Source organism: Toxotes jaculatrix, chromosome 6 (genome assembly GCF_017976425.1).
Source record: "Toxotes jaculatrix isolate fToxJac2 chromosome 6, fToxJac2.pri, whole genome shotgun sequence".
Lineage (NCBI taxonomy): Eukaryota > Metazoa > Chordata > Actinopteri > Toxotidae > Toxotes > Toxotes jaculatrix.
Genome location: NC_054399.1, coordinates 10,084,422 through 10,106,154, shown reverse-complemented (window position 1 = coordinate 10,106,154; position 21,733 = coordinate 10,084,422). Strand labels below are relative to the sequence as shown.

At 41.4% G+C, this 21,733-nt stretch overlaps 1 protein-coding gene across 3 annotated transcripts in view; it reads left to right on the top strand.

Annotated features, from left to right (window-relative positions):
* LOC121182923 (voltage-dependent R-type calcium channel subunit alpha-1E) overlaps nt 1-21,483 on the top strand; it is a 91,396-nt gene extending 69,913 nt beyond the window's left edge. The window contains exons 21-48 of one of the 3 annotated variants that reach the window (XM_041039566.1): nt 781-1,548; nt 2,106-2,350; nt 2,940-3,051; nt 3,353-3,482; nt 4,079-4,138; nt 4,867-4,973; nt 5,214-5,225; nt 5,436-5,532; nt 7,065-7,225; nt 7,633-7,770; nt 8,301-8,502; nt 8,691-8,855; nt 9,691-9,801; nt 9,888-9,968; nt 10,135-10,320; nt 10,558-10,649; nt 11,491-11,650; nt 11,819-11,946; nt 13,854-13,950; nt 15,214-15,319; nt 15,482-15,589; nt 15,731-15,831; nt 16,258-16,364; nt 16,649-16,817; nt 17,117-17,245; nt 17,422-17,569; nt 18,262-18,458; nt 18,601-21,483. In XM_041039566.1, the coding sequence (XP_040895500.1) occupies nt 781-1,548; nt 2,106-2,350; nt 2,940-3,051; nt 3,353-3,482; nt 4,079-4,138; nt 4,867-4,973; nt 5,214-5,225; nt 5,436-5,532; nt 7,065-7,225; nt 7,633-7,770; nt 8,301-8,502; nt 8,691-8,855; nt 9,691-9,801; nt 9,888-9,968; nt 10,135-10,320; nt 10,558-10,649; nt 11,491-11,650; nt 11,819-11,946; nt 13,854-13,950; nt 15,214-15,319; nt 15,482-15,589; nt 15,731-15,831; nt 16,258-16,364; nt 16,649-16,817; nt 17,117-17,245; nt 17,422-17,569; nt 18,262-18,458; nt 18,601-19,155 (4,672 nt within the window). In that variant the 3' untranslated portion in view covers nt 19,156-21,483. Of the gene's footprint in view, nt 1-780; nt 1,549-2,105; nt 2,351-2,939; nt 3,052-3,352; nt 3,483-4,078; nt 4,139-4,866; nt 4,974-5,213; nt 5,226-5,435; nt 5,533-7,064; nt 7,226-7,632; nt 7,771-8,300; nt 8,503-8,690; nt 8,856-9,690; nt 9,802-9,887; nt 9,969-10,134; nt 10,321-10,557; nt 10,650-11,490; nt 11,651-11,818; nt 11,947-12,976; nt 13,074-13,853; nt 13,951-15,213; nt 15,320-15,481; nt 15,590-15,730; nt 15,832-16,257; nt 16,365-16,648; nt 16,818-17,116; nt 17,246-17,421; nt 17,570-18,261; nt 18,459-18,600 lie in introns of all 3 variants that reach the window. The other 2 variants (XM_041039568.1, XM_041039567.1) reach the window with 2 other exon arrangements.
* Nucleotides 21,484-21,733: the final 250 nt, after the last annotated feature.

Here is a 21,733-nt window from a genome sequence, read left to right as displayed (position 1 = left end):
CTCTGAATCTCTCACTAACGCCCGCTTGATTTTCTTAAATGGGTAAATGTCCCAGACTCATCCTGTACAATATTCTGTTCATGCTCTGTCCTGTACCTCCAAGCTCTCCATTTTTTTCTATCTATTCCACAGATTTCGTTCTGCATCTTACTCCTTTTGTTATTAAAGTCACACAACAATTCCTGGCTTGATTAATTTATCACCAAACATCATCATTGATCCAGTAAATTGCTTCATGTTGAAATGAAATTGCTCTTTCTTCTCAAACGTCAAACCAAAGCATTTGCTTTGTACTGTGATATTAATTGTTTGGTACAAATGCTTTGATTGCTAATTTACATAAAATGAAGTTACTTTTTGTTGCATAAAAGCAAAGGGAGCCTAGAAAGTAGAATTTTAGGTCCATCGAAGTACATTTGAAAACACTGCTTTGAATCAGATTTTACTTTTGGTGAGTACACAGATGCACAAGCAAAATCATTTCAAACCCAAATCAATAAAAAGCAGGACAAGCTAAAATGAACATTAAATCAAATCTAAATCTACTGTGTATGAAATGTGGCACTATATATAATAAAACTGTCTTCTTCTACATGTTGACTTTTTGTCTTGTTTTTCTCTTCACAGGGGAAGCCGTAGGAGGCGGCCCTACCTGTACAGGAAAAGAGCCATCCACCGCAGCCGGCCCACCTACTCCTGCTCCCTGGAGGAGGCGCAGGGCAGCATCAGGGAGGGCCGCCCACCCCCACCACTCAACCCCTCTAACTCTTTCATGTCCAGGAGAGAGAGAAGAAAAAGGATGACCATGTCAGTGTGGGAGCAGAGGACCAGCCAGCTGCGGAGACACCGCCAGATGTCCAGCCGAGAGATCCTGTTCAGCAGTCCCAGCGAGGAGAAGGACGGGCCTCCTGCTTCAGCCCAGGCCCAGCACGGGCATCCACTGTCGTTGCATCGCAAGGCCATGCACACCCCATCAGGGAGTGTGAAGCTCCTGACAGACCCTTTAGCCTCCCCAGCCAAGAACCAGGCTTCAGGCTCCTCTGTGTCTGTGGACATGCCTCTGGGCGCCGCCCTCTCTGGTGACATACCTGAACCCCCGATGTCAGTGCCAGAGTCGCTGGATCCCACAAATGTGCCTCTTCCTGGTGCTTCTATGTCCACAACCATACCAGAGCCTCCTGAATCAGAGCCCGTTTCTGAGAGTAGAAAACTGGAGGTTAATCAGAGTCACAACACCATGAACGAGCGTCGGAGCCCCAGGTTGAATGGCGATCGCCAACACAGGGCAGTGAAGAAGTTCAGACCACCAGATAACGTTGACACACTGACTCCTGAGATGGGAGGTCTCAGCGGGATCAGGGACAGGAGGGCCCTGCATCACTGTGACCATCAGAGCGGAGCCAGAAGCCAGGGCTCATCTCCAGGCAACGGGAGCCACTTGGCAAGTCACTTGGTCAGCAGAGAGAGGAAGAGAAACCCAGGGAAAGCAGAGGAGAAGGAAGCGGAGACCAAAAGGGAAGACGAGGTGTCCAAACCTGAGGAGAGCAGGTGAGACAAGACAGCCACTCATCCAGCTTGTGTTTTTAGTAGATGTTTTTTTGGCAGTATGTTTCACCTTTGATAAACAGATCAAATTAAAATCAAGAGAGGTAGAAATGATTTGGAGAAGAGAGGGGGAATGAGGTGCAGCAGAGGTCCAGGTTCAGATTAATCTCAGGATGTCACATTTGTACATTTAATGCCACTGATTTTCTGTGACCTGGAGATGTTATGTAACACAGACATCGCTTTTACTGTGCTTCATTTTTTTCTGGCTTTAATAAAATGGTGGTGACGTGAAACAAAGACTCAAACATTGCTATACTTTGGTCAACATCTTACCAAACCCTTAAAACCCTGACTGCCCTGGTACTGGCTGCATGTTAGATCTTGCTGTGATGCTGTTTATGGTACCTTGACTTTACTTTTGAGACTAATAACTGACAGTATCCTTTGAGAGTATGACTCAGCTCAGGTTCACCACCCAAACAACACCAACCATACTGTAGGCAAATCACTGCCCGCCTGTCTGTCCAGTAATGTGTTGTGAAATTCTGCTTCTACAGACAGGGTGACCAGAATGAAGTCAGGGGCACAAACCCACCAGACAACCAGAGCCATACTGGTGACCAGTGTCCTCAGAAGCAGGAAGAGCTTCTTCAGCAATCAGACTCTTGTCCACCTTCCATCCCAGAGGAGGACAAAGAAGAGAAAGAGACGGAGCAGGACCAGGACAAATCTCAACTCAGCTCCAGTGTGATCATCGAGGTTCCCAATGTACAATCATGTCTGGAGCTCTCTACCATCACAGGTATTGGTACAGTTTTTTTGGTTTTCGGTTGCTGGTTTGGTGACTTTTTAGCTGGTAACATTAGTAGGTGCTTTGCTAATGTATTTAGATTTTCACAGCTTGTGACATTACAACCTTTACTCTGTTCTTTTACACTTGGTTGGGGCAGGGATCATTTCAAGAAAATGGTGTAGATGAGCCACAAGTGTTCATCATTGTGAGCCCTTTCCACATCTCACAGGATGAACGCACTGTCGGCCACATTCGATTCTCAAACTGAGAAAAGGCACAGCAACATTTCTGTAAATGTCTCCTAAACTCTTGAGCAAATTTTGGTTTTGAATAAATCTGAGATGAGAAATTTGTCATGCACTTGCAGAGTCATGTTCATTTCCTATCTGTTGCACCTAGTTTAAATTGTAGCCTCCAGAGTTCAGGCATTTTGAGGTCATTTCACCACCTGAGCCAGTCTTCATAGATTCGGCTCACCGTCACTATAGAGTCAGTCAATCCTCTCTGGATGTTTTCTAGATTAAAACCATCTTGTCACACTATGTGGGAAATATATGAGAGGACTTCACCTTCTTCTTCTTTTCCTGACCTCCTCTAGTCAACAATAAGGACCCTGAAACCTGTAAGTCGGAGAAGGAGGAGGCAGAGGAAACGAGTCCTGTCAACACTGTGATTCCAAACAGCATGTTCATCTTCAAACCTGACAACCCGTAAGATGCCACCACTCACGCCTCTCACAGGAAACTGCTCTGCTTTTTTTTTACTGTTTTTCCTGTTGGAGTTTTTCACAGTAATCGTTTCAGCAATGTGGAGGGGTAAATTTCTTTAGAATATTATAGTGATGAGAGAGTGATGTTACTTCAATCATCACGTGCTTGGAATAAACTGCCGCCTCTGGGACATTTTTAATGTCATGTTTAATGTTAATTGTTCAGCTTAAGCCTGCACAGTCTTACTCTCACTACCTGACCTCTGGATCTCATCTTCTCTGTGCCATATGCTCTCCCTCAGGGTGCGTCGAGCATGTCACTATGTGGTGAACCTCAGGTACTTTGAAATGTCCATCCTGCTGGTTATAGCTGCCAGTAGTATAGCACTAGCTGCTGAGGACCCTGTGGCTACCTCCTCTGACTGGAATAAGGTTTGTGTTAGCATTCATCTATTTAGAAAATAGTCTGTCTGACACAGCTGTAAAATGAATGACTTAATAGAAGCAAGAATATTTCCGCTGTTTCAACAAATTACATTGCCTGAATTACTCTGTTGACTCCTGAGACATGATTTCAATCACTCTTTATCTGTGCCTTGGGTCTCATAGCTCCCTTCATCTATGCTAAACAGCAAAAGTACCATAAGGAAAAAAACATTTCTAAAAAAAAAAAAAAAACATTCCTTAAATTGTTTTGCAAAAGGCCGCTAATGAGACTTGATGGGAGGCAATTAAATTGCTGAGGAGCGAGGCAGATGAAGTCTGAGGCACACTGAGCCTGGTTGTTTATGGGAGGAATGAGGCTAATTATCCTGTGTTGTATTACCATCATTTGAGGGGACTGTTTCTTACTAAAACACAAGCTGAGAGTCTGAAGTAAAATCAGACTTCATAAAATCAACACGTAGGAGGATTTTTTCTTTTTTTTTTTTTGGAATGAACTAGTTTCTATTTCTTGTTATATCCACATCTTATTTGATTTTCTGATTTTTCTCTTGTACTATTCTTCTGTCTCACACATGTTGCAGGTTCTGCGTTACTTTGATTACGTGTTCACCGGAGTCTTCACATTTGAAATGATTATAAAGGTAAGTTGCTGTTGGTACAATAATGATGTGTCACTCTGTCGCGACTGATTTCAGTGGTGGTAAAACATGTAAATGTACCTTTTTTGTGCTCCAAACTATGTAGCCACAGAAACTGAGCTGAGGAACTAACCCAGGAACTAAAAATCCCATTTGTACATTCCTGTTCACTTCTTTACTGCATTTAAAGAACGATATTTATTCAGTAATGAATCAAAAACAAACTTTGTTGTTTGACATAATTTTCACACATAATGTAATAAGTGGTTCCCTAATGTTTTAACGTGTGACACCATAAAATAAAGCTATGTCTACTTCCAGCCCTTCATCTCTGGTCGCATTCTGTATGCCTACCAGTTCAGCTAAAGAGTGAAATATTTTCTTGTTTTATTATTTTATAATTTTCATATTTCGGAAAAAGTAAAAATAACTTGGACTTCACTAGAAAAAAGGCACTATTAGAGGAATGTCAAAAAAATAACCATTACTCTGTGTAGCAGAAATGTGTATTTTATACTTTCCTTTGCTATTAATCATTTTACAGCCACTCTGATTTATCTTGCAACTCTTTGTGGGTGTCTCGATCCCCAGACTGGGAATCACTGCTCAGTGTTATCCCATATTAGCAAACAGCTTTGTCAGAACCAACGATTCTCCACAATGTTCCAACACTGACACAGAAATAAAGCTGACTTTGGATTTTTCATCACACACGTTTGTCTTGTCCTCAGATGATTGACCAGGGTCTGATCCTCCATGATGGCTCCTACTTCAGAGATCTGTGGAACATCCTAGACTTCATCGTCGTGGTGGGAGCACTGGTGGCCTTCGCCCTCACGTCAGTGACATGATTTATTTTAACTGCTCACGTCAACTTATGTCATATGTCTAAACATCAAAGTGTCTATAAATCAACTGTAATTTGCCTTTTGCACTGTAGATGCGTCTTTCATTTGATGTGTTTGCACACAGTGTGTAGTCATCTCTTCCATTTTGTTTATAACTGTTGATATACTTGTCCCTCTCTCCTGTTTTTCCTCCGTCTGTGGATGGTGCCCCCTGTGGGAATGACCAGCAGCAATGTGATGGGGTAAAAGCCGCCAAAGTCTAACTCTCCTATAGATATTAGCATCTTTAAACGTACACAATTCAGAGCATAACTTAAATAGAATACGTCAGGTTAAACTTACTTTAAAGATGGATGAATAAGGTGGAAAAAAGGGCTCTGAAAATCAAAATGTGATAAAAATGTGATACTCACCATTGCTGCCATTTGTGATGCTTACGTTCTGTTTTACAGAAATAACAAAGGACGGGACATTAAAACCATCAAATCTCTGAGAGTGTTGCGTGTCCTCAGACCGCTGAAGACCATCAAGAGGCTTCCTAAACTCAAGGTCTGAGATGCTTTGTCTTTGATGTCTAGGTTGTGTATTTCTGACAATGATGGGTGCACTGGATTGCATGTTTGTATTTTTGCATCACACCCAAATCAGTATTTTCACCCTTTCCTTTCTTCTCTGATCATGTATTTTGTAAAGCCTTCGATTTTATCCAATGAGCAGTCTATACCTTTACATATTAGTGGTTTCTCTCATCTCATTGTCAACACGTAGACTGACAGAAATGCAGTCTATGGCTTAAAGATACTTCCTACTTTCTTTTCTTGTAACTGTAACGTGCAGACCTGAGAGTAGAGACAGGACAAGTAGACAGACGAGGTGATAAACCATGAGGTGACAAACTGTGATCATCGGGGCATGAAGACATGTTGTCATGGCTGGGATCCCCAAACCCCTCACGTAGTGTGTCCACAGGGAGAAAACAAGGAGGAGACGAGAGGAGAGGAGAGGAGAGGAGAGGAGAGGAGAGGAGAGGAGAGGAGAGGAGAGGAGAGGAGATAACAGATTACAAAAACTAAAATAGTCATACATATTAATGTACAGAAGGATAATAGCTGAAAATGAACAAAACAAGATATGGTCCACAATGAAGAATAAATCATATAAATTGGAAACTGGGGCAGAGAGTAGGCAGAAAGAAGAAAGGGATGTGATATTCTTTGCAGCAGAGCTAGAGAGAATAAAGAAAAACCTGTCGGAGAAGAGGAGAGTTGGAAGTGAAAACGGAAATTAGGCAGCCTGATAAGGAGGTGGGAGACTGTGAGTGTGAGTGTACGAGCAGGTAGTCATCATGGGATTGTGACTAATACCATTCACTCAGAATTATATATAACAGATACACACATTTAATTTCATTTACTGAGAGAGGGAGTGAAGATATGTGAGAAAAACATGAACTTTACCTGAACTTTACATGAACTTTAACTTTACATGAACTGGCCTTTCATGGTTTTACATGTGTCATCTGTAAAATGGCATAATCTTTATACTGATTTTTCTTTTACTGATGAGCATTCTGAAACGCTTAATACATTTCTGTAGAGTAACTTATTATCTTTCAAGCAACCACTGGTTTCATTTCTTGAAAGTTAAAAATCCAAGTTGCCTTTTTTCTTTCTTTTTTTATCTCTCTTTTAAGATCTTTTAAGACAGATTTCAGATTTTCATTTATATGCTGTGGTGTCATAAAATGTTATCAGACAAGAAAGCAAGCAAATACTGGCATTGTGAATAGGATAATCATTTTAGGCATTTTCATGTGTTAAATTGGTTGGACTTGTACAAAAGCTAATTGGTAGATAAGTTTTTCTAAAGCATTCAAACTAAACGCAAACAGTCCCTACTCGACGATTTCCTAACTTTGACCAAATGAAAAAATACACCATTTAACTTACTATAACTAAATCTTGACAGCTGAAATATCTGACTGCTGGATTGACTTCCCCCTCTCGTTTGTCCCTGCAGTATCTGACCCCCCGCACCTTTTTCATTTTCATTTTTTAATCTCATGTGTCTTTCTCTTCCAGGCGGTTTTTGACTGCGTGGTGACATCTCTGAAGAATGTCTTCAACATCCTGATTGTCTACAAACTTTTTATGTTCATCTTTGCCGTCATCGCTGTGCAGCTCTTTAAGGGGAAGTTTTTCTACTGTACCGACAGCTCGAAGGACACTCAGAAGGACTGCCAGTAATACTCATTTATTTCTTTCAGTTCTTCCTTCCTATTTTCTTTTTTCCTTTGTTGCGTCTTTCTTATTTACATTCATCTTCCTTTGTTTTTGTGTTTGTCTCCTTTTTTCTTTTTTGATTTCCTTTCCTCTTAATTATCTAATGGTTTACTTTGGATCATTCCACATACACCAACTAACTCCCTCTCCTTTCTTTTGTCTTCTTCCCTTACTCATCTTCTTCTTCCTTCTTTCTCACATCATTCATTCATTCCTTTTTGGGTTAATTTTTTCAGCTACATTTGTTCTATATCTCCATGTCCTCCTAAAAGTTAATGAACCCCTGTATATTATAAAATCATCTTAAATTCTACACTTCTTATTATGCCTTTCTTTTCTGATACACCTCTGTCGTCTGCTGTTGTAGAGGTTACTACATCGACTACGGGAAGGACAAGAAGGAGGTGAAAAGAAGAGACTGGAAGAGGCACGAGTTTCACTACGACAACGTCATCTGGGCTCTGCTCACCCTCTTCACTGTGTCCACTGGAGAGGGGTGGCCTCAGTGAGTGTCTGACTGACTGGAATCAGTGGACGAGTGCAGATTCTCATACTGGATGAGGAAATTCACAAAGTATCATTTTCCACTCTCATTAGCTCATTAGTTCTTATGAGCTTTATAATGTTTGTAACATCTGGGTTGTCCTCTGGTAATGGTCAAATCTGACTTTTGATGAAGGAAATATAGTAGATTTGATTAATTTAACAAAGTTTTTGCCGTTCATCATCTCACAATAAGGTTACACCAACTCTCCACTGACAGTGTTTGTGGGTTTGTACTGTTCCAACCCTGGTTAAATAACTGCTGCTGTGGAAATAAATTAAAATGATATCCTCTTTCAAACAGCAAATTAGCATTTGAGCACCACCCCAGAACTTCTGAACACTTTCTGCTAATTAATAGCTATTGTTGGAAAAAAAGAGCTCAAAGAGAAATGTCTTCCTGTACACAAAACATTAGTTTTAATAAAATTATACTTTTGTATTCTTCCGCAAAGCACAATATGATAATGAATGAGCCTGACATATTTTCAGGGTCCTGCAGCACTCAGTGGATGTGACCGAGGAGGACAGAGGGCCGAGCCACGGCAACAGGATGGAAATGTCGATCTTCTACGTCATCTACTTTGTCGTCTTCCCTTTCTTCTTCGTCAACATCTTTGTGGCTCTCATCATCATCACCTTCCAAGAGCAGGGGGACAAGATGATGGAGGAGTGCAGCCTGGAGAAGAACGAGGTGAGGCAAGATCGAGGAAAACATCTGTTTCTTCCTGTAGAGCTTAAAGCAAACAGAAAAGAAGCAAAAACAAAGAAGCCTGTCATTAAAAGAAAAAGAAGGTAGTTGCCTGCCTGCTGTTTTGGGTTTTTTTTTTTTACCATTTCATGCTCCTTACATTCCTCTTTCATCTGTCTTCTGTTTTTCAGAGGGCCTGCATAGACTTTGCCATCAGCGCCAAGCCCCTGACCCGTTACATGCCGCAGAACCGTCACACGTTCCAGTACCGTCTGTGGCATTTTGTGGTGTCACCCTCATTTGAGTACACCGTCCTGGCCATGATCGCCCTCAACACCATTGTACTGATGATGAAGGTGAGGAAATAGAAGCAATGACAAAAAAAAAAAAAATCAAAGGCCAAAAAATTCAACACTGCTGAGACCAGAACGTTAGATGAGTGATAAATGAGAGGACAGCAGCTGATAATCTACATCTCCTTTTCTCTCTCTCTCTGCCCTCACTCCTGAAAAAGACATGTTATTTTCCACATATCCTTGTTTGCTAATAGGAAAAACACACACCTTGCGTTGCTTCTCAGCAACATATTCTGTTATGAACTTGCGACTGTTGACACTTTGGTTTTAAAATAAGCCCAGGTGTGTCACTCCTCACTAGGGGCTTGGATGTGTAGGCATGGATGAGTCATTTTTAGGAAGCACAGCACCACCTCAACACACTGTGATGTTTACATTAGGATCAGCTGATGGTTCAGTTTTTTTCCACCCTTCTCTCGCCAATATTTATTTACTGAACTGGCCTTTTCTTGGGCTGTGCTGGTTGTTCAGACAGCCAGTCAGACAGACAGACAGACAGACGCGGGGTGACTCAGCCTGTATTAAATATTGATCTATAATGTCCAGGGGCTGCTATTTAGCATGACCTCATTAACTGTGGCTGCCGCCCCCAGAGGAATGACTCCTTTTATAGTGCGACAGATGAGAGGTCCAGAGACTGAGGCACGATTTATGGGTCTGGAGGAATCTTCCATCAACCTGTAGATCTACAGGGTGCAGGGCTGAAGTTCACGCTGATATCAGACTGGTATCATGACGTTAAGCTACACTGAACTGGATCGGGAATATTGCGCTTTTTTTATTTTACTCATACAGATTTCTTGTAGTTTAACCTCTGCCACCTTCCTATTTTCAGTACTACTCTGCCCCGCCGGCGTATGAGGCCGTACTGAAGCACCTGAACACGGCTTTCACCGTTCTCTTCTCTATTGAGTGTGTCCTCAAGATCATGGCCTTCGGCTTTCTGGTGAGAGAAAAGGGCAACGTGCAGCCTGGATGTGAATTCACGATCCTTTTTAGAAAAGACTCAAAGTGTCTTTTCTATTTCTACAGAACTACTTTCGAGATACATGGAACATTTTTGACTTCATCACTGTCCTGGGCAGCATCACTGAGATCGTGGTAGACCTGCAGGTACTAAGAAAAACATGATTAAGTATCAACAAACTCTAACACTAAAGAGAGACAGTGCATCATGCAGACTGACATACAATTAATTCATAATCAGTCCTCTTCCCTGTGCAGTTTTTATATAAGTATTTATGTAGACATTAATAGTGTATTCTTGCCCTTTTGCCAGTTTGTTGATACTTTCAACATGAGTTTCCTGAAACTATTCCGAGCTGCTCGTCTGATCAAACTGCTGAGACAAGGTTACACCATCCGGATTCTTCTGTGGACCTTTGTGCAGTCCTTCAAGGCCTTGCCCTATGTCTGCCTGCTCATCGCCATGCTCTTCTTCATCTACGCCATCATTGGCATGCAGGTCAGAAGCAGGAAAGACAGACACTAAGCCGGTCCCTGTCTCTTTGTAGAGACAGTGTTTAACATGCTACATTTACCTGTTTTTTTTTGTTTGTTTTTTTTTTTATCTAACGTCCCTCAGCACCATAAGTATATTTGTTTCATGGTGAAATTCGGTCTATAATGGCTACAGTGTTTATGTAATGCCATGCAAATTTTGCATGTCTTTTGCATATGTGTGTATATATGTGTGCATCAGGTGTTTGGGAACATAAAGCTGAACGAGGAGACTCATATTAACCAGCACAACAACTTCAAGACCTTCTCTGGTGCTCTGATGCTGCTCTTCAGGTAGGACACCTTGGCATCTGCAGACTTTGTCAAGGTAGACACAATCTTGGGAGCCAGGATCCAGTCTGTAACTCAACACTTTGTCACTCAGGAATGTACTTAATCTGGTGTCTTAGTTTCTAGAATAGTTTGTGTTTTTCTGTAAAACTGAGATCAAACTGTGATCTAAAAAACTCTTGATTTGCTACACTTGGTTCACACATTTTTTAATGTGGTCTGAATGATGTTGCTTGGTTACATTAGTAAAGCTTTTCTCTCTAAGCACCCAAGGGGCTACTCAGTGTCAAGAGGTGATAGATGATGCAGTGTACCACTTACCTCCTTAGCAAATAGCTCTGCAACACTTTGAGAGTTTTACATCTGGTGATGAAAAGCAGAAAGTGAAAATAATGAAATGACTATCTAGCATCAAAATGTTGAGATTGTGTATATTTCTCAACCTTCAAGTGCAAGTTTTTCTCTTTTCATATGACACGAAGAAAAAAACATTTAAATTTGACAGAACCCATACTCCTTCTGGCCTTCTGAAGTATGTGAATTTACACTTGGTAGAATGACTTGTTAGATGTACAACATCTGCAGTAAAGCTGAAAACATTAAAAGAAAAGGTCAGAACTACTGCATATGGTATGCGCTGTAAATGTGTGTGTTTGACTGCACAACCAAATCTCAAGTTCGCAGCATCTAAAAGCTGTCTCTGAGCAGGAGGTGTGAGCCTTGATGCTTTGATTGCACCCTCCAGATGGCAGACGTAGCTGTGAATAAACTGTGAGCTGGACGACTCGAGTCCAAATCAACTCCTTCTCTTCATGTTGTGTAATGTGTGTGCGTGTGTGTCCAGGAGTGCCACAGGGGAGTCATGGCAGGAGATCATGTTGTCGTGTCTGGGGCCCAAGGACTGTGAGACGGACCCTTCTCTTACGTCCGAGCAGGAGGGGGGCTGTGGCTCCGACTTTGCCTATTTCTACTTTGTCTCCTTCATCTTCTTCAGTTCCTTCCTGGTAATGTAAAAAATAATTCATAGTTTCAACAAGGATAACTTGTGTTTAAGCACACTAACATTTTCACCTGGCGATCCAACATCTGTCAAGACGCTAAATTGCACTCTCTGTATTACATGTTTTGTAAATGTATTGTCTTATGTTATCTGCTGTTTGCCTTCTGCCCAGATGCTGAACCTGTTTGTTGCTGTGATCATGGATAACTTTGAGTATCTGACGAGAGACTCGTCCATCCTGGGTCCCCACCACCTGGATGAGTTTGTCCGGATCTGGGGGGAGTATGATCGTGCCGCCTGGTCAGTGTTTTTCCAGTTTTTATGCCACATCAACAAAATTTCCATGAAAAGATCCACCTGTGCAAGCACTTTACTGACAAAAAATGCTAACATCAAGTTGTAATATGATAAATAAATAGTTGTATCAAAAAGTAACATTTATAGTAGGTTAGTACAATACATAAACATAAACGCAACTACAGTACTCTAGCTGGATAATTTGGTACTTCTTCCATTTGTGCACCCTTCAGCATCACTAAGCACACTCAACTTGACTAAACCAGTCACCTGGAACTTATTACCAGAAAACCTGGACTGAACTGTTATCACTTTACTCACCAAGGACACAGACAAAACAGCAATTTTTCTCACTGACACGAGTGAAAGAACATTGAGGCACTTGTGAGATACACATGGTACTACAGTACCTTCTGCTCGCTTCACGGGGACAGTGCAGTACAAGTGAAATAGTAGACAATGTCACTGTTAAGTATGGTTGCAGCTACTGTGCAATGTAGAGAATAAAATATGTATCTCTGACACCAATATATTACAGTACAGACTGGTGAGTACATCTGTTCCAGTGGGTTTGGTAAAGTAAAAATTAACTGACTTATTAACTGAGTATTCATCAGTCTTCAAAAGCTAAGAAACAATTGAATTTATAATTTTTGTCTCTTGATTCACAATGATTGGTGGTACGAACACACACTGTGTCTAATATTGGATGGAAAAAGCAATTTTCTTTCAAGCACCTGAACAAGCTGCCACAGAAATAAATGACGGCAGCTACAGATAACCGCACCCAAACAATTGCACCAGCATTCAGAAAAATATTGTTTGAAAATCTAATCATTATGAATTATAGCAGTTTTCTAACAATTTAATTTTCATGTAATTTTTTTGTACATGTTTTGGCCACAGGTTAAAAAATTGTTGTCAAGATTTATGTTCACACCATGAGGACTAACTCCATTTAGGTCATTTCACCCTTCTTGTGGACTACAAGGCTGCAATGACACACGACTAAAGACATGTATGTTCTTTCCAGTGGTAGGATCCACTATAAGGAGATGTACAAAGTTGTACGCACTATCTCTCCTCCCCTGGGCTTTGGGAAGAACTGCCCTCACAGGGTGGCATGCAAGGTTTGGTTCCCACGTGTCAACAAACCCCCACCACCCTCTTTACCTCTTTCTTATGGGATCCTACCTGACTTCCTCCTATCCCTCCTTTCCTTCCCTTCACCAACTATCACCGCCCTGCTTGACCTTTAGGGGTGTGTTAGTCAGGTCAAAGAATGACAACACTCCAGTCTCAGGGTACTAAGGCACAGCATGTCCCTCATTCACCCAGATTTATGGGGGGAAAAAAACACACTCGTCATTTAATCATTTTGAATTCTTAAAGCTTGCTTTTGATGCAATTGTGGAAGAATTTGAGGGAAGCCTGTCTCTTTCTACCATTTGGATCTGGTTTAAGGATGTTTTAGGACTCTCTCACACACATATAACTCGACGTAAGTATATGATATTAGTACCAGATCCAATGAGACTGTCATTCCTTTGCTCATCTTGTCCAAGGTTTTCTCCTTTCCCAGATTTCTATGCCCTGTCGGCAGCATAGAAAGAATACAACCTGTTTTATTTCTCCTACTTTACTGTCTCCTCCTGTGTGCTGCATTGGAATAATCCTTTCTCTTGTATCTCCCTCATTCCTGTTCCTCTCTTTTACCCTTCACCCCCTCCTGTGCTTTTTTCCTCCTCCATCCCTTGGGAACGCTCTCCCCGACGCCTCCACCGTTATTCAATTTCTCCTCCACCTCCAACATCATCCCTTCCTCCCTCCCTTCTTTCCCTCCTCATCTTCTCCCTCCCTCTTCATTCCTCTTTCTCACCCCCATCTTCATGGCTACCTGGCGCCCCCAGTGGTCGTATCCATTACACAGACATGTATGAGATGTTGACCAACATGTCGCCACCTCTAGGCCTGGGCAAGAAATGCCCCCCCAAGGTGGCATATAAGGTAGACTAAACACTGGAGAACAGCAGGCGTTGCCTTCATATGTTAATCAACAAGGATAAGAACTGTTAAAGCTTATTTTGTGTGTCATATGTTGGAAAGGCAAGGCATTTTTTTTGTTGATTCTATGATTCTATTGCTTGTTGAAACAGCTCTAAGTTCCAGTGTTTTTCATTGAGAGATATATAGCGCTACAGTAATGATTTGCCTGTTTTGCTTTGCATCTTGGCAGAAAAAAATATGACGTCGTTATCTGTTTGCTGTTATCTGCTGAAAGAGTCTTGGTGGATTTTGATTTTTCTAAGCCAGTTAAAAGACTTTGATGAGAAAGTTGTAAAACATCTACATGCTAAATCTCGTCACTTGTGGAAGTCTGCTGTCAAATGTTCTCATGTCTTTCATACTTACTTCTCTGTTTCTTACATATTCCTGTCTGCATGTGCCTCCTGCCTCAGAGCAGTGTCACATCTGTGTGTTTTATGTAACGTATGCATAAGTGTGTGTGTGACTGTATGTATGAGCTATGTATGAGCTTATGAGCCTGCAAGCATGCTTCATCGCAGATGAACGCTGTTCTCTCACTGCACAGTGTGTTGTGTGAGTTTATCCTCTTTTATAAAAACTACTTAAGTACCAGATTTTGTACAGACCTTTTTTACAGAAGGACATGGGAGGACGACAAAAAAACATTGTTTGTCTAAAAACAAAACATGGGAAATAATTACATGCCTGTCCACCCTGTTCTTCTGTATCTATTAGTGTAGTTTACTTTAAGTTAAACAAGTTTCAATTTGCAAACTAAGTTATATGAAATTGTGGTTTCAATGGAAACACTAATTAAATTTGTTTTAATGCCCAGAAAGGCCATGGTTGTTTATTGGGTTTTTTTTTTCAAGCTAAATGCTTTTAAATCATGATTTAATTATCGTATTATTATTTCCATAACTGATTCATGAGCAGGCAAACTCTCTTACAAAGTTCTTGTTGGGCATTTTTTTCCAGAACAAAACTTTAAATTTAAACGTAGTTTATAATTTAGTGACATTCCCGTGTCATCTGATCTTGATCAGTTGTAAACTCCGTAAAAAAAAAAAAAAAATTGTAAAACATTAAATCATCATGATCATCAGATAATGCCTCGAAAAAGTATTGTGAGCCACCACAGCAGTTCTGGGCGTCTTACTATTGCAGTTTGTTTAGTTTTATCATTGTTTATTGTCGTCCTGGATTGTGACTGACTTTGTTGCTTGCCTCTGCTGCCATCAGAGACTAGTCCTGATGAACATGCCTGTGGACGATGACATGTCCGTCCACTTCACCTCCACTCTCATGGCCCTCATCCGCACCGCTCTGGAAATCAAGATAGCCAGAGGTTAGACCAAATGTGAACAGCTTACAGACACACATCTACTGGGATGTAAATTTAAAGTAACTGAAATTACACGCAAAATGTGTGTGTGTGTCTGTGTGTGTGTGTGCCTGTGTGATTTTTGTGATTGTGTTCTCTGTGCTTGTCTCTATGGTGTATTTCCAGGGGGAGAGGACAGAAATCAGATGGACCTGGACCTGCAGAAGGAGATCAGTGTCATCTGGCCTCATCTCTCTCAGAAGACACTGGACCTGCTGGTCCCCATTCACAAAGGTGACTTCAGCATTACACCTGCAACTTAACAGTACAATTCACATGGCAATAAAAGGAAAAATGTACATATTTGCAGTAAAATGGTATTTAGTTAGAAGAGTCATGTCTATGATGTGATTGTTTCTGCTTCCTCCTTCTCAGCCAGTGACATGACCATAGGGAAGATCTATGCCGCCATGATGATCATGGACTACTACAAGCAGAGCAAGGCTAAGAAGCTCCGACAGCAACTAGAGGAACAGGTGCTTTGTATTGTTATTCTTGCTTCATTTATTTTCGTTTTGTAAGTGTATTATGAGCAGTTTGGGGATAATTCTATTTCCACGTAGTGCCCATCATCCACTGATATAGCCTCGTCTTTTCATCTCGGCCATTATTTAGTCATGTAGATTGATTTCAAGCCTGAGACTTTACTATGTATTGCTACCATCAAACAGAGAATTTAACTTGAACTAACATTTTCAAGTCTTTATCTTATTAGCAAATTAAATTGCCATCTTTTCAACTTTCATCCAGAGCCATGTATATTGTGTAAAACACAGATATTTACTGCGAGTCATCTCTTCAAGTTTCCTTCAATCATATTTGCAACATTCGTGGTGATTTGAGGAGCTTTACTTCTGGCTTGTTTTAATTTATTGCTTTCCCCTGTGTCTCTCTCCCCATAGAAACATGCTCCTATGTTCCAGCGTATGGATGCCTCCTCTCTGCCTCAAGAAATCCTATGCAATGCCAAATCCCTGTCATTCCTCAGACACAGTGCCGGATCTGCTCTGTAAATATTCAAATTTTACTCTCTTCACACAGTACAATTCATATATCATGGAACTAATACATGAATTGTACTAAGAATTGCTGGTTTGTGGTTATTTAAGGTGGTAGAGATAGAAAAATTATGTTTTTGTTGTTGAATTCACTTATTTTTATCTTTACCAACATCTGGAATCTCATTGTATCCTAATACAATGACAATAAAGCTTTCTATCTATCTATCTGATAAATTAAAGAAGGAGTTTGTTGCAGTTGCCCTGCCTGAGTTCTTTGCATGTGTCCTTCCAGCACCAGAGGAGGTTTTGTGGCACTCAGTCCCATCTCTCCCCAAGAGATGTTCCTGCAGCCGCTCTCCCTCTCCAGGGAGGAGAAAGACGAGGAGGGTGACGACGACTACCGTTCACCCTACCACCCCTACCACCACTCACATCACCACCACCACCATTTACACACACTGGTAACAACTTCTTCTGACATCATTGCCATCTTCATTGATGGCAATGATCACCTCTTTTCATAGTACATTGTCAAATAACAGTTGACTGCGTCCGGACTACTGGTCAGCATTTACCCTTTTTAGCCAATTATACACTAAAGTAGCATGATGATGTAATTGTTTGCTAGTTTTTCATTTGCAAAGACAAAATAATATCAATTAATTGAACCAAACTCCATCCATCAGATGTAAACAAACATGATTTGTGATGTTTATTTAAAAAAACAAACAAAAAAAATGAAAAAAAAACTTTTGTGTAGGTGCCAGATGTAGTGGAGTATAACCAAGTGATGCAGCAGGCCAGGCAGGACCCAACAGTTATTAAATCACCTCAGCGGACGGCATCTATCAGAGCGTCCTCCATGCCCAGACTGGCTGTTGATCCACAGGTAATAATAACCTTTATTCAAACCTATATTAAGTCCTTAACAAATCGTTCCTTTGTTAGGTATACTCATATTTGTTGCACTGGACTGAAACTGTTTGTTTGCGTGTGTGCGTTTGTGGATTAAGTTTCATTCATGGTTACTTACATGGTTACTCTGGTGGTTTTGTATGTATGTAGCCTGGGATGTCAGCAGACAGTAAGCTGATGAAGCGTTCCTTCTCCACCATCGGAGATCAGTGTGTGAACGGCCTCTGGCAGGAGCAACACTCTCTGGAGAGAGTCAGTCCTGACGGCACATACAGACCCCGACAGCGGAGCTACAGAGGTCACCTAACACATATCACAACACCTACTATAGTCTGACTCATATTCATAGCAATATTCTTATCCTGAAATTTTACGTTTGGTGTTTTTATTCAAAACCTGGAAAAAATCCAGGAATTAAAATGGGCCAAGTACATGTATCTTTTACAGACCTTATTTTTAAATTCAGCAATTTCAGCTGCGGTAACCTTATGGAATGAGTGAAAAGTCATCATTACACACTGAACTTTCAGTTTATGTATATTTAACCAACAACCAAATGGCACAGTATTATGAACTGAAATGAGATTTTTCATTGCTCCTGATGTAGCCATTTTGATTGGCTGTGGACAGCTGGAGATGGAAATTGGAATTAGTCAGTCAGTGAAACAGAAATGTTGTGTCCTACTTAAACAAGCGTGTGTTTGAGCTGGGCATTGAGATGGATCAATAGTAGAACAAAATCCTGGCATGATGAATTAAATTTCTGTCTAATTAATGAATCTGTACTTAAAAGAACATCAGTTTGAACTGATGTTGCCAGAATAGGACTTACAGGAGTGTAATTCTTGCAATTTCCCTCAGTCATATCAATATACCTCTCATTTATATAGTGAAAAACAAGGATATGCAAAGGGAGATATTTGCATTTACTCTGACCTCAAAACCAAGGTGATTATATTTTCTTTAAAAAAAATGTTTTTCTAACTGAAGCAACCCAACTCTCAGGCCCAAGAATCAACCACAGAGAAACAAGTAGTCACGAGAGAGGGAGATCTAAGGAAAGGCGCCACCTACTGTCTCCGGACGTGTCCCGCTGCAACTCTGAGGAGCGAAGCCAGGACCCTTCATGTGAGAGGAGACGGTCCCCCTCACCCAGCGAAGGACGCACACACACCTTACAGAGACAGGTGTGAGGACATGGGCGATTACAGTCTTTGTGGTTTGCATTCTTAGCCATCAAATCAGGGACTGTTTTGGACCTGTGAAGTGAATACAGTGAAGGAGCCTATAACAGTGATCTCCTCAACTTTTGTGCTTTATTATTTGCAGGTGAACACATCAGGCAGCCCTGCCCACTCAGCCTCAGAGTCCAGTACTCCTCGCAATCGACGCCAGCTGCCACAGACACCCTCTCGCCCGCGGCCTTACATCTCCTATTCCCCTCTGGTTTGCCGAGCCCATACCTCTCCCACACCAGCAGCCTCCTCTGAGGGACACACCCAGCCTCAGGACGGCCCTGGTGGCTCCACAGAGTCCTCGTGGAAGGCTGACAAGGAGGGCGGGCCCCTAACTACAGGTGAGGGGTCATCCGGAGGCCAGGTTTCAGGACCGAGTCACCCATCTCCTCACCGCTACATCTCAGAGCCCTACCTCCCGTTCCACGAGGACCTTGGTGGTGGCGAGGCAGGCGAGAGGCAGGAGACCCTTACCTTTGAGACTGCCATGGCAACCAGCCTGGGCCGGGCCAATGCCATAAGCTCCGCCCCTCAGCTTAGACACTCCTGGCAGGTTCCTAATGGGCATTTCCGGAAGCACTTGGGCCAGACGACCCCTGCTGGAGCCAGCGAGCTGCTAAGTGACACAGATGAGGACGACCGCTGCTAGAACACCAGAGAGGAAGAGGAGGCACAGAGTGACTGGGCACCTCAGAGCATCTCTACATGGCATCAGAAGACTGTAGCTCCTCTGTGGCTCGGAGACCTTGTATTCTCAGCACCAGTAGCATAACAGGCAGGACTGCTGAACACCACTGCTATTTTTGTGGATACCTGGGTGTCTGTCTGCAATGTGTCCTTGTTTGTGTGTGTTGTTGTAGCTAGACGGAGGCTACGTGTGTGAACATGGGTGTGTGTTTATGTGTGTGTTTATGTGTGTGTGTGTGTGTGTGTGTGCACTCTCAATTGAGAAAACTTGCCAAATCAAAAGAATAGCAGAGGCTGACGGTACCATGAGTAGCTCACTGCAGGCAAACCCATGTGTTGCCAAGCCTTCCCACACAAGTTAGTGTTTTGATTGTTATTTGAACAAAATATGGTGAGACGTCGATCCAAGTTGTCCAATTCTCTCATTAAATCCAAGAAACTAATTTAAGTGCATTTTGTGTAGGTGAACATAGAAGTAGCATGTAAAAATGTAATACGATGAATGTATTTTAGCTTTTGGTTCTTACGTTCAGGTCATTTGAGAAGGTTGCTGTTCGTCTTTACTGTGCATAGTTGTAAGAGTAGCAGTGAAAAAAGGGTTGATTCAGCCAGATTTTTACCAGTTTACAACTGGAAACCAGCCATTCCCAAAAGTTCATGTTTACAAAAACAATATCCACTTGGTTCATGGGCATTATACAGTCACTAATCAATGAGTAGTCAAGTTCCAGACTATAAAGTGAGCTAAACCTCTAGTGATGGTCAAGTTATTTTTCTGGCCTTTATGTGAAAACAGTAAGAGTGTGCACTCATCAGCAGCACAGTACACATTTATGTCACGTCTGCGGTGTGAAAAAGATGCTGAAGATCTTGAACAGATAACAGAATAAGAGAGGTTTTGTCTCAGGATACTGGACCATCGGTTTTGTAATATATTATCTTCTCTAGATCTCCGTAAAATGAACACTTGTATAAATCAGAAAGACTAGATGAGTCTCTTAACCTTACACATCAGTCAGCATGATGTCCAACGACAAGACTGTCGCAAGGACCAGACTGGTGGAGTTTTCACACAGGTCCTCTGGTCCACATCTGTTCTGTTTATGGACTATAATGGCTTTGGCCTGAGGTATAACCATCTGTAGGACAGGCAGACGAATGGGTGAAGCCAAATGGGTGTTCATTCTCCACATATCTGTGCTGGATAACCACTGTTGATGCTGTGTCGGAGAGGTGACTAAAGCCATTTTCCTCCTGTACATAGAGCCGAGGATGTGTCTTCTTCAGGATTTGTTGCCTTCTTCTGCGTGATGAGAAAATCCTTTATACATGTGATGCAAATCATTTCAACAACATGGATGCTTTTACAAAAGAGGAATTGCAGGCACAGTATGGTTTGTGTCTTTGTTATTTACCACATTGTTTCTGTCACACTGAGGTCTATGTTTTCGGCCAGTAGAAACAAGGATTACAGTAATTTCTGTGCTCCAGAGTTATAGTAAATTCCCACATGCATGATTCATGGTGACAACGATAATGGGAGATGTGTGAGAGATGTGTCTTAGAGCTGCCTGATTGTTCTTATTTTAGTGTATCCATTATGTTCAATGAGATTTGTTTTGCCAACAAAGTAATTATGAAACATCAGACAGAGAAATGTTCATGCTTTCTCATTCCCAGCATTCACTGTCAGTATCTTTGAACACTTTCAGACATTTGTTGTTGCCCCTAAATAAGATGTATATTTATATCATGTGCTGTTGTGTTGTTTCAGTATGTTGAGTTTGACATGTTTTCTGAAATGTGAACACAGGACTATCTGGACTGAGGATCCACAGGTCAGGAGAGATCATACCAACCTGCTGGAGCCCTGAGCAGAAAGTCCTGGACTGAAACGATGTATTTTAGCAGAGAAACCTCCTTTGAAGTGTGTTGACTACAAGGTTCAATTTATACAGTATACAGGTTAGGGTAAGGCTTCAGCCTGTAGTTTATAGGCCCGTGCTTAACGTGTACAGTGCAGCCTAGGACTTGACCTTGATGTCCGTCTGTACAGAACAGCCTAATCTGTGCCTGGGGACATTCACTCAAAGAGGTCCCTATCAAGCCTGGATTTCATAGTTAGAGAAGCTTTCTGGTAAATATGTAGTATAAACTGTACAAAATAAATCCATGTTTAATTTATTGCACTGTTTATATTTTATTTCCATCATGATGCCTGTCTATGACTTTAACAAAAGAAAGTGTTTACATATCTGTTCAAAGGACCATTAAAAAGAGATCACTTGTCTTTTCTGGGTGATATTACTGTATTTGAATACTTGAGAATTTAGCTTTATTTAGCATGGCTGTTTTGTTCTGAGCTTCTAAAGTTTGTTATGTCTTTTCAAAATTAAGTAGTATATCCACATGCCAAATGGCAACCTCAAAGATTTGATGGCTTTTAGATGATGATACCAACACATCTCTGTTTTGCACAAATTAATATGCATTAAAAAATAATAATAAAATTACAGAAAGGGGAGGGTGCATTCGGGCCC